This window comes from Salvelinus sp. IW2-2015, linkage group LG17 (assembly GCF_002910315.2).
Source record: "Salvelinus sp. IW2-2015 linkage group LG17, ASM291031v2, whole genome shotgun sequence".
Classification (NCBI taxonomy): Eukaryota; Metazoa; Chordata; class Actinopteri; order Salmoniformes; family Salmonidae; genus Salvelinus; species Salvelinus sp. IW2-2015.
This window is the reverse complement of record NC_036857.1, coordinates 11,805,105-11,817,583: the sequence shown is the minus strand read 5'-3', so window position 1 is coordinate 11,817,583 and position 12,479 is coordinate 11,805,105. Positions and strand designations below refer to the sequence as shown.

Genomic DNA, 12,479 nt, shown 5'->3' with positions numbered 1-12,479 from the left:
TCCCTCTCCTCCGTCCCTCCCCTCCCCCTCCCTCCTCTCCCTGGCCCAGCTGCTCTGGGGGAAAGACACACAGCCAGGGCTCCAGCCCTCTCACAGACCTGCTCCATACTATCAGCTCTAATTGCCTCCCTCTTAGCCCACTGGCTTTCCAGTGCCACTCCAGTGCCACTCCAGTGCTAAACAGTGCTAATCCAGAGCCACTCCAGTGCTAAACCAGTGCCACTCCAGTGCTAATTCCAGTGCCATCCAGTGCTACTCCAGTGCCACTCCAGTGCTAAACCGTGCCACTCCAGTGCTAATCCAAGAGTCACTCCAGTGCTCCTCCAGTGCCACTCCAGTGCTAATCCAGTGGCCCTTCCAGTGGCTAAACCGTGCTTACTCCAGTGCCACTCCAGTGCTAAAACCCAGTGGTACTCCATTGCCACTCCAGTGCCACTCCAGTGCTACGTTCTCATCTGCTAGGCTATGATCAAGGCCAATAACACTCCAAATGTTTTAGGTGCACTAACAACATTGGGAGCCACAGATTTAAGGGGTGATATGATGAAAGTAATGGTGATGGGTTTACTATTAGTCCTGTCCACAGGCTGACATAAAGTAGTGCCCAAAATAGGGAATAGGGTGCCATTTCTGTCATTGCCACAGTACTGGTTCTGAGACAGCCATGTCTAGCAGTGGTACTGTGTAGTCAGTGATAAAGTGACAGGTATTACTAATGGGTTACCCACGGCTACAGTGGGTGTCTGTCTCTACTCACCCTGCTCTTTTATCTGTCTGATCTGGCGCACCGTCTCCTTGAGGATGGCACACTTGTCTGGCTTGACGTTGAAGCTGTCGATGTCACCGAGGTTGGCAGAGATCAATTCGGCCAGCTCCTCGATGTATTTAGTCTCCTGCTCCCGCCGTCTCCGCTCACATCTACAGGGTGTACCACTATGTGTTATTACCGGTATTCACCATTATTATTTACAGTTGTTTTACCAAGGTTCTATTCATTAGGCACCAAATGGAAGAAAATGGACTGAAACAGGGAGGGACTACCTGAAATTGTACAATAAGAAATGCCTGTATTTGTTGTCCATTTCAAAACGCTTAWAAAATATATATATTCCATGTCCGACTGAATATGACCCTGGTAGTTTTACTACGAAAACGGCCTATTTCCATGTTTAAGGTTACCGAATCTGCCCAGAGTCTTTAATGTGCCGAATGTCAAGTACAGTATAGCATTCTGGGGATGTGGTTCGATCACTATAATAACAATCTTTTATTCTCTAGTTCAGGTACTCTGAGCATTGACTCATCCATGCTTGGACATACACATTCAACCATCCATGACTTTGAGAATGGATTTTCAGACTATTCAAACAGAAACCGGTTTCCAACAGGTCAATGTTGAGCTCAACCCAATATCCCACCCAAATAATCTAATGGTCAAATATTGTGTAACCGGTTTCAATCTGGTTCAAATTGGCTATGTTTACACAGGCAGCCCAATTCTGATCTTTTTTTACTAATTGGCATTTTGACCAATCAGATCAGCTCTGAAAAATATCTGTTGTGAAAAGATCTGATGTGATTGGTTAAAAGAACAATTAGGGGTGAAAAAAAAAATCTGAATTGGGCTGCCTGTGTAGACTTGAGTGTAGACTAGATACTCTTAAGGTGAATGACTACAGCTACTAGTGATCTCCAGAGTCAGTAGTCAGGGCTGACCTACAGTAGAATACAGTAAAAAGGCCACACCCTGTTGTAATTCCAAATGTATGAATAAAAATGTGTATTATCGGACTTGGCAAAATATATTTGTATGTTTTGTCACCAGTCCCCTACTCACCCCAGACCGGGCGTGTCGCAGGTGGAGAGCTTGCGTTTTCGGTTTTCTGAGCTCAGAGGCTCCATGGAGTTGTCCCCCAGTCCGCTCATCGTGTAYACATATCAGCACCTGACAGGGACAGGAAACACAAACCCTTAGAGAACAGGTGAGATGATTTGAGGGACGGCCAATAATATGTTAATGTGGCTGTTAGGGGAAAAGACAAACAGGTGTAGGAAACCTCCATATATAAACGCATCTAATCTTATGGCTATTGTTCAAACCCAAAGACAGACACCCACACCGACATGAAGGAGAAGCGTTATGTTAAATATACATATACAACCAGGGTACTCTTAAGCTTATATTATGCAAATAAGACACTCTTGGCACAATATGAAAAATCGATATTGCATTTAGCATCGTCTGCTTCCTCCTCTCTCAGGGTAGAGTGTGTGAAGGACCGGCACAGACACACACGCACGCACGCACGCACGCACACACACACACACACACACACACACACACACACACACCCCCCACACACACACATATATAGCAGGATTAGCAGCGTCTCTGACAGTAAGCCAGGCTGCACGACTAACCCAGTTAAGACAGACGTCTGTCTCCCACAATGCATCACACTCGGTATACAGGAAGTGGGCTGACAAAGGAGGGGGGAGAGGAGAGCGAGAAGTCGGCAGCAGGAAGTCTATGCTGATTAGTCCATTTCTTTACCAGTGACGCTGGGGAAAAGTGAGAGGGGGCAGGGGAGAGGGAGTGAATGTAAAAGGAGGCAGAGTGAATGAGGTAGGAGACAGAAAGGGAGAGGACATAGAGGGGGGAGATGCAGGAAGAGAGCAGGAGGATAAGAGAGGTGAGAGCGGTGGGAGACAGAAGAGAGAGGGAGCAGAGAGGGAGAAGGAAAAGCGAGGTGAAAGGGAGGGAGCAAGAGGGAAAGCGGGAGAGTGGGAAGAGAGTGAGAGAAGGAGTGGAAGAGAGAGGGAGGAGAGAGAAAGAAGAAAAGGACGCATGTAGACAGGCCCATGAGCTTTGAGTCTCTGTGGTGCACGATCGGGAGGAGAACCACACTCCAGTGCCTTTCTTAACCTTCACAGCAAGTGCATAATTTTTATTCCATTGATTACATGGTTACCCTCTGACCGACATGCATGAAGCCTCTAATGAATAGAAAATAAATCCACCAGAGGGAAAGGAAGCAGTGTCGCCATTCTCTCATTCTATCCATTTATTTTACAGATAGTTTATGTTATAATTATTAGTGGTAGCCTAATGTTTATCCATCTCTGTGATACATATTTTAATTTCAATCATTGCAAGGACATACGATCGGCTTCACAGAAAGACTAAGTTTGACACTACATTATCCCAGCGGTTGACTCACCACCAAATATTACATTATAAAATTCCAAAGATAGCCCACTAGAACAACTCAAGAACAGACGTTCTACCCAGCCTATGCATTCGATCAAGCCTGCTAGTCCGGCAACATCTGTCACACCCTGATCTGTTTCACCTGTCTTTGTGATTGTCTCCACCCCCCTCCAGGTGTCGCCCATCTTTCCCATTATCCCCTTTATATTTAGACCTGTGTTCTCTGTTTGTCTGCTGCCAGTTCGGCTTGTTTGTCAAGTCAACCAGCATTTTTGTGTTTCAGCTCCTGCTTTTCCGTTAGCCGGTTATTATTATATATATATTTTTAAAAGATTATAAAAATCAGTGCTGGCCAATTGTCAGAGAAGAGAAAATCCCACTGCGAAATGCTTTTTAGACTATTCATTGAAATAACAATCGATGGAAATACATTTGACTGATCATGCTTATTGGTCTATAGGTTCATTTGCATAATTTAGTACTTACTTACTGACTTTATTGTCCCCATGGGGAATTGCAGTGTCATGTACACATTTAAAGTGGCGTTTAAATACAAAACAAAATTGACAATACAACTTTCATAACAGTTACATACCAATAAAAAAAAGAATAATAATTATAATAAAGAAAGAAATAAAAAGAAAAAAAGAAAAAAGAAAAAGAAATAAAAGACTAGCCTGCTGGACTCACGGAGTCGATAGGAACATTAGCCCGAGCTATTTAGGAGGTATATCACACACCTGGCACAAATTATTGTCTAGTTCTGTTTTTACTGCTGAGGGGTGCCCTATACCTGCGCCCAGAGGGGAGTAGTTCAATGTCCAGGTACAGGGGGTGGAATTGAATTGGCGCGTGTATACAGTATATTTGTTATGTATTTTATTTATCATGCACGTACAGCCTACAGAGCCTTTGAGCGACAAATCTGTCAGACAGTGCGAGAGCTGCTGCTACAGCAGCATCTCAAACAGAAAATGCATAGGCAACGGAAGGCAACGGAAGGCAAGCTACATCAGCACRTCACACACCACTTTGTAATGAGCTGGAGGCAGTAAGAATAAACATATACTTAATTGTTTGAAAGTTGACCATTTTATTACATATGAGGCATGTCTTACCTTCAAAGTAGCGTAGCCAAAATCAGACCATATTCGAGGAGGAAATTATTTTTATATGAACTTTCTTTCATTGTCCAGTAGCCAAAGGCACAACCCTAGTCATATTAGCAACCCACGCTAGTTGTTGCATATTAGATCTCCCAACTTTCAAAATGTCAAACTGATATTTTCCTCTGTCACATGAAACTGCTTGCTTGTGCGGTGAGATTTTGACAATTGTTTTCCCACTAATTTCACTATGGAACGAACATGCATGCGTACTCTACTGCCTCGTACACTTAAAAAAATTATAGTCTATCAACATTTTAAGCTAAACGTTCTCATCTGTTGCATCAGACTTTCTGCTTTTTAACTTTTTTTAATGAAATACCCCAGGGATCTATTGTCTATTGATCTAGTGATGGACTTATTTCTGGAGACATGGATTTTCAAAACTAGAAGCTCGAACTGTTTGGGCATAGACCTGTATAGTATGACAGAACTCTGCAGGCTAACTCCGCCCGCTTTAGCAGTTCTATCTTGATGGAAAATGTTGTAATTGTGGATGGAAATGTCAGAATTTTTGGTGGTCTTCCTAAGCCAGGATTCAGACACGGCGAGGACATCAGGGTTGGCGGAGTGTGCTAAAGCAGTGAATAAAGCAAACTTAGGGAGGAGGCTTCTGATGTTAACATGCATGAACCCAAGGCTTTTACGGTTACAGAAGTCAACAAATGAGAGCACCTGGGGACACACAGGGCCTGGGTTAACCTCTACATCACCAGAGTAACAGAGGAGGAGTAGGATRAGGGTACGGCTAAAGGCTATAAGAACTGGTAGTCTAGTGCGTTGGGAACAGAGAATAAGGATAGGAAGGATATTGACCTCATCCCGTCAGTAGAGGATGCCTGGTTATTCTTCAAAAGTGCCTTCCTCACCATCTTAAATAAGCATGCCCCATTCCAAAATGTGTTAACCAGGAACTGATATAGCCCGTGGTTCTCTCCAGACCTGACTGCCCTTGACTAGCACAAAAACATCCTGTGGCGTTCTGCATTAGCATCGAATAGCCCCCGTGATATGCAACTTTTCAGGGAAGTTAGGAACCAATATACACAGGCTGTTAGGAAAGCTAAGGCTAGCTTTTTCAAGCAGAAATTTGCATCCTGTAACACAAACTCAAAAAAGTTTTGGAACACTGTAAAGTACATGGAGAATAAGAGCACCTCCTCCCAACTGCCCACTGCACTGAGGCTAGGAAACACTGTCAACACTGATAAATCCACTATAATTGAGAATTTCAATAAGCATTTGTCTACGGCTGGCCATGCTTTCCACCTGGCTACCCCTACCCCGATCAACAGCCCTCCACCCCCCACAGCAACTCGCCCAAGCCTCCCCCATTTCTCCTTCACCCACATCCAGATAGCTGATATTCTGAAAGAGCGGCAAAATCTGGACCTCTACAAATCAGTTGGGCTAGACAATCTGGATCCCTCTCTTCCTAAAATTATCCGCCGCCATTGTTGCAACCCCTATTACTAGTCAGTTCAACCTCTCTTTTGTATCGTCTGAGATTCCTAAAGATTGGAAAGCGGCCGTGGTCATTCCTCTCTTCAAAGGGGGAGACACTCCAGACCCAAACTGTTACAGACCTATATCCATCCTGCCCTGCCTTTCTAAAGTCTTCGAAAGCCAAGTGAACAAATAGATCACCGACCATTTTGAATCCCACCGTACCTTCTCCGCTATGCAATCCGGTTTCCGAGCTGGTCACGGGTGCACCTCAGCCACGCTCAAGGTACTAAACGATATCATAACTGCCATTGATAAAAGACAGTACCGTGCAGCCATCTTCATCAACCTGGCCAAGGCTTTCGAATCTGTCAATCACCACATTCTTATCGGCAGACTCAACAGGCTTGGTTTCTCTATTGACTGCCTCGCCTGGTTCACTAACTACTTCTTAGATAGAGTTCAGTGTGTCAAATCGGAGGGCCTGTTGTCCGGACCTCTGGCAGTCTCTATGGGGTGCCATAGGGTTCAATTCTCGGGCCGACTCTTTTCTCTGTATATGTCAATGATGTCGCTCTTGCTGCGGGTGATTCTTTGATACACCTCTACGCAGACACCATTCTGTATACATCTGGCCCTTCTTTGGACACTGTGCTAACAAACCTCCAAACGAGCTTCAATACCATACAACACTCCTTCCGTGGCCTCCAACTGCTCTTAAATGCTAGTAAAACGAAATGCATGCTCTTCAACCGATCGCTGCCCGCACCCGCCCGCCCGCCTAGCATCACTGTAAACTCTCCTTCCAGACTCATATTAAGCATCTCCAATCCCAAATTAAATCTAGAAATCGGCTTCCTATTTCGCAAACAAAGCCTCCTTCACTCATGCTGCCAAACATACCCTCGTAAAACTGACTATCCTACCGATCCTTGACTTCGGCGATGTCATTTACAAAATAGCCTCCAACACTCTACTCAGCAAAATGGATGCAGTCTATCACAGTGCCATCCGTTTTGTCACCAAATCCCCATATACTACCCACCACTGCGACCTGTATGCTCTCGTTGGTTGGTCCTCGCTACATATTCGTCGCCAAACCCACTGGCTCCAGGTCATCTATAAGTCTTTGCTAGGTAAAGCTCCGCCTTATCTCAGCTCGCTGGTCACCATAGCAACACCCACCCGGAGCACGCGCTCCAGCAGGTATATTTCACTGGTCATCCCCAAAGCCAACACCTCCTTTGGCCGCCTTTCCTTACAGTTCTCTGCTACCAATGACTGGAACGGAATTGCAAAAATCACTGAAGTTGGAGACTTATATCTCCCTCACTAACTTTAAGCTCAGCTGTCAGAGCAGCTTACCGATCGCTGCAGCTGTACACAGCCCATCGGTAAATAGCCTATCCAACCAACTACTACCTCACTCCCATATTTGTTTTAGTTTTTCTGCTCTTTTGCACACCAGTATTTCTACTTGCACATCCTCATCTGCACATATATCACTCCAGTGTAATTGCTAAATTGTAATTACTTCGCCACTATGGCCTATTTATTGCCTTACCTCCTTACTTCATTTGCACACACTGCAAACAGATTTTCTATTGTGTTATTGACTGTACGTTTGTTTATCCCATGTGCTACCTGTGTTGTTTTTGTCGCACGCTTTGCTTTATCTTGGCCAGGTCGCAGTTGTAAATGAGAATTTGTTTCTCACACTGGCTTACCTGGTTAAATACAAGGGTTAAAATTGAGAAGCTGAGAGGCATAACGAAAGCGAAGAGCTCATGGTGAGGTGTAGTGAGGACATAACAGTGTTTGTATGTGCGAAAAAGAAGGGTGCTGACGGCGCTAATGCGCCTCACCCGAGCCTCGGCCTCCCGGTATGGCCCGTGGGACGGTACGGAGGCTCCTCTCGAGCCGGATGGCCGAGGTGCGATTTGCCTCGCCATGCAACGTGGAGGCGCCTCCGGACTCGCGCTTCACCTCCTCCCTCCCTCCCTCCATCCTCTCTCTCTTCCCTTCCTCCCCAGTGTTTCCTTTAAATCTATCCATCTCTGTCAATCTTTCCTAACAGTACAATCTCGTGACTGCTTGTCTGTCTGTACTGTAGCTCATCTTTGCATGAAACTACTAAACTACCCTTCCACTGTCTGACGACAGACAGAGAGAAAGAGAGCAAGAGAGAGAGATGGCTCAAGCGCTCTAATTGCAGAGTGAATGAGGCAGCCCCAGAGAATGGCTGATTAGGAGGGCTGCTGAATACCCCAGGGAAATGGGTCACCTCCAGTGTGGTGCGAGCTGCCTGCCCGCCCGCTTCTCCAGCACAGTGCAGGGTGAAAAGTAAATTACAYGCCACAGGCAGTGGGGCCTGTTAGGACACTGGGAAGCAGGGGTGCTGTGGTGGGTACTGGGTACGGTACCGGAGGGGTAGCGGGTGGGACGGGGAGGGGAGGAGGAAGTGGACGATGTCACGACTCCAGAGAGATCTACAATGAGTGTAAGTAAACGTTGATGGAGATGTGGTCCACCTCTTTCTCAATTAACATTCTGCCCACTTCCATTTGCCAAGGGTTGTGACCAATGTTCCCTCTAATATTTTCTGGCACTGAGCAAATTTCAGGTCTGCTGAGCACAAACCATGAACCTTGTGAAATTTCTGTGCAACTTCCGGCGCTCGTTTACTGTGAACACTGAGGCTGTATCCGCTTTGATTTACTGTTTTGGTGGCCAAGTAGGCTACTGTGGCTATTTGATCATAATGTAGGYCTACCACAAAAAACTATGGAGAAAATGCATTACATAACATATTAACATGTACATAGCGGTTCTGTAATTCAGCCTACAGTAGCAGCCCCAATATGTGGTGTTCAATGTAGGCCTACATTCCATGAGACTTTTGAAAAAAACATGCAGGGATTGACATTAATCTGTTTATCCACTTGTCCTTCAGACTGAACATTTTGTTGTGGTGTTTGATGCAAGAAACCCCTTTACAAAATAAAAGTCATTATTATTCCCATACCATTATTACAGAGAATCAGACAAATTATGCTACCCTCTACCTATTGGTTACAAAGCGTATTCAAGCCTGTGTCAAAATACAACACTGCCCCTTTAAGACATAAAAAAAAACTCTTTACCTGACTCGCTTTCAAAGATGGCTAGAAATGCTCTTGTAGGAAGCAATCACTCCCACATTGCTGACTACAAATCAGCTATAACTGGGCTAATAACTAACTAATTAGCAAAGAAAATGAACAAATGTGCACACGTGGCTACAWGCAGCTCTTGCCTTGATCTCAAAACAAGCACATAATAATCGCGACCGCTCATGCTGTAAAACAGTCTGGTTCAAAGTGAATGGCACAAATCCATATATGGAAATGGTCTATTTGCATATTCTGTAGGTCTGCTGCAGCTCTGAGTGGTTATGGCGCACCGGTCTGTGTAGAGTACAGCCCTGAGTGGTTATGGCGCACCGGTCTGTGTAGAGTACAGCCCTGAGTGGTTATGGCGCACCGGTCTGTGTAGAGTACAGCCCTGAGTCGTGCCTGTCAATGCAATAGAATCCTACTCAGATGCACTCTGCCTCATAGTTAGTTTTAGTTAGATACTAAGTCTTGCATATTTTGTTTTGGTATGTTGCATTGAAAGTGGCTAATATTGTGTTGATTCAATCACAATTCCCACAGTAAAAGGAAACGTTGATAGGGTTAACTAATGGGGAAAACTCTAGAAAGTTGAGTGAAGTTCAATCTCGTGCTTCTCTGCACGGGCTGATATTTCTTCTGCGTGGCAGTCCCTGGGAAGCTGCGTGCAGCTTAGAGGGAACATTGGTTGTGACTCAGCAAGGCTAAGAGAACTCCAGAAATCCCTGAGGTTGAGCCACCTCCTTGAACTGCTCTCCAGCATACCAACCAACCAAATAACCAGCCTGCCAGCAGCCTAATGGTCCCATAACACCTACATGGCACTGGCTGAAATTGAAATTAGAGACAAAAAAAATACTTGCCCATGAACTCACCTCTTCAGCAGAGTATAAATGATGAAATCCAACGTCATTGAACTTCACATCCTGCAAGCCAAAAAAGGAGAAAAGAGTAAAATATGGCATGGAATTCATTGATGTACAGCAGCTACAAACTGTTAGGGTATTGATGCAGTTTAGAGACGAAATGTTTATGCAGATCGAAAGAGAGAGAAACAGAAGGAGAAATACGAGAGACAGACAGACAGAGAAAGGGTGCCCAGGAACAGTGCTGGAGATGTAGCCAACATTGTAATGCACAACTGTGTGTGTGTGTGTGTGGGTTGTGTGTGTGTGGTGTGTGTGGTGTGTGTGTGTGTGTGTGCGTGTGTGTGTGTGTGTGAGAAAAATTAGCATGAATGATTTAGGGTGGAGGATGGGCCCAAACGAGCAGCTCTCTCATGACTGATGATGTTTGTGTTGTTTAAAGCCATTAGGCAAGCTGTTTACAGGCATGACGCATGCAGGCAGAGGAGGAGGGAGGGGGAGGGGGGAAGGAGAGAGAGAGTAGCGTGTGTCGTGTGCATAAGTAGGTCTGAGTGTCCTCTTGAGTCATTGTGTCTGTGTATGGGAGCCAAAACGTATTAACTGTTTACCCAACCCATGGTCTGACACTTTGCAATGAGGACTTTGTACTGAGGGATATTTTCTGACTTCTACTCAACTCAGATCAGTAACATTAAGCTGTGTGTGTGGTGTGTGGTGTGTTGTGTGTGTGTCCTGTGTGTGTGTGTGTGTGGTGTGTGATGTGTGTGGTGTGTGTGCTGTGTGTGTGTGTGTGTGTGTGTGTGTGTGTTGTGGTGTGGGGGTCGGTGTTGGTTTGGGTGTGTGTGTGTGTGTGTGTGTGTGTGTGTGTGTGTGTGTGTGTGTGTGTAAGGTAGCACAACAAGTTCAGTCAGAAACAACAAGAGAGAAATAGAGAGAAATAGTCTCTGTTTCTCTCTATCTCAGTTCTGACTCGAAACAAAACAGCCTCCCACGTTAACATGAGTCATATAAAGAATGACCCAGTGCAACAAACAAACAAGTGTCTAGAATGGCTTACTGGGCAGAGACAGAGACAGACAGGGAAAACACACGGAGGTAGAAAAGGAATAATAGAAGCTCAACTATATATGGAGACTTCTCTTGGCCCGTCTACATTTATGTCTCAACAGTGTCCGACTGAGCTCTGTGACTTGATATTGTAATGAGGTATATCTGTACTAAAAAGCACTATCCGTTTTTTTAAAGGAGTCAAGCAATCTCCACTGATACCACCCATTTCGAATGCATTTTCACCATGAGAAGCACACCATCAATGACCTACCTACCTACACTAATGGTTTATAGGATTTCACTGCAAAAAGAGGGGTACATTACCTTTTTAGAGTTCAATTGGGTCTCTCTTATTTTCTGAGTGAAAATGAGAGCCCGTTAACGCAGAGCGACCTGAGCATGGCAACAAGGAGAGGGTTAATAATGGCCACTGGTTCCCTGTCCATTTAAAAACTAGCCTAATGCTGGGAGAGACAAACAGACGAGCCAGACTGAGGCTTCCTTGTTTCAGATAAGTGTCTCTCTTCTTGTTGTTTTTCGGGTGCGAGAGGGGGCGAGCAGGCAGGTGGGCGGGCAGGGGGCGGGGCAGTGGTTTGTGGTTAGCGGGGGCAGGGAGTTGTGAGGCTAGGTGATACAGACAGAGACAGCCAGACCCATTTTCATAATCTCTGTTGACAAAACAGAAGAGCAGCGCGGCCWGGCCAGATCATGTAAACTCCAGTAGGAACACAACAGACAGACCTGCAGTCTACAGCCATGCTGACGTTTAGCTCACTGCTCTGACAATGACTGGCTGTAGTCAGGTTGGTGACCTCCACCACTGTAATTAGCCCACGCTGGGACAAAGTTAGGAAAAATACATAATATATAATGCATTGGGTCGATACTAGAGAATGGTTGATATACAGGACTGACTGAGGCATCATGGGTAGAGGAGTCTTCCTGCTGATCTAAGTCAGTGTGACACGATGCAGCAGAATCCCAGACTCACCTGCAGATCCCCCACTCCTCTTCTCTACCCTCTCCTTTCCATAACCATCCTTCTCTCCTCCCTATCCCTCTCCTCTCCTCTAAATAATATCCTTCTCTCCTCCCTCTCCTGCCCTGATTTACTAATCTCCTCCCCTCCTCTCTCAATACCACCTCTGTACTATAGACATATCTGCAGGGGGATCGAAGAATGTTGTGTTCCAGAACAGATGAGCAAAAGAAAAAAAACGTGCTTCCACAAACAGATGAGCAAAAAGAAAAACATTTGAAACTCTGTCTACAACACAACTATAGTCCACCAAAAACAGTACCCATACCAACAGCCGTGTGATGACAGGGTGACTCACCTTGTGACGGAGCCTAGAGTGACGAAGACAATTTCTCTCCTGCAGATAAGTGGTCCTGGACTGCGATCAACTGTATTCTACCCTGGAGGATATAGAACACACACCCACACACACACACACACACACACACACACACACACCACCACACACACACACACACCACAGCACACACACCACACCACACACACCACACACACCACACACACACCACACACACACAACACCCACACACACACACACACACACACACA

General features: G+C 45.4%; 1 protein-coding gene across 1 annotated transcript in view; it reads right to left on the bottom strand.

Annotated features, from left to right (window-relative positions):
* Nucleotides 1-12,291, bottom strand: part of LOC111977121 (nuclear receptor coactivator 3-like) — a 30,807-nt gene extending 18,516 nt beyond the window's left edge. Inside the window, 4 exon segments of the mRNA XM_070448170.1 lie at nt 758-918; nt 1,838-1,945; nt 9,851-9,901; nt 12,229-12,291. Of these exon segments, the coding sequence (XP_070304271.1) occupies nt 758-918; nt 1,838-1,926 (250 nt within the window). The 5' untranslated portion in view covers nt 1,927-1,945; nt 9,851-9,901; nt 12,229-12,291.
* Between the last annotated feature and the right edge of the window lie 188 nt (nt 12,292-12,479).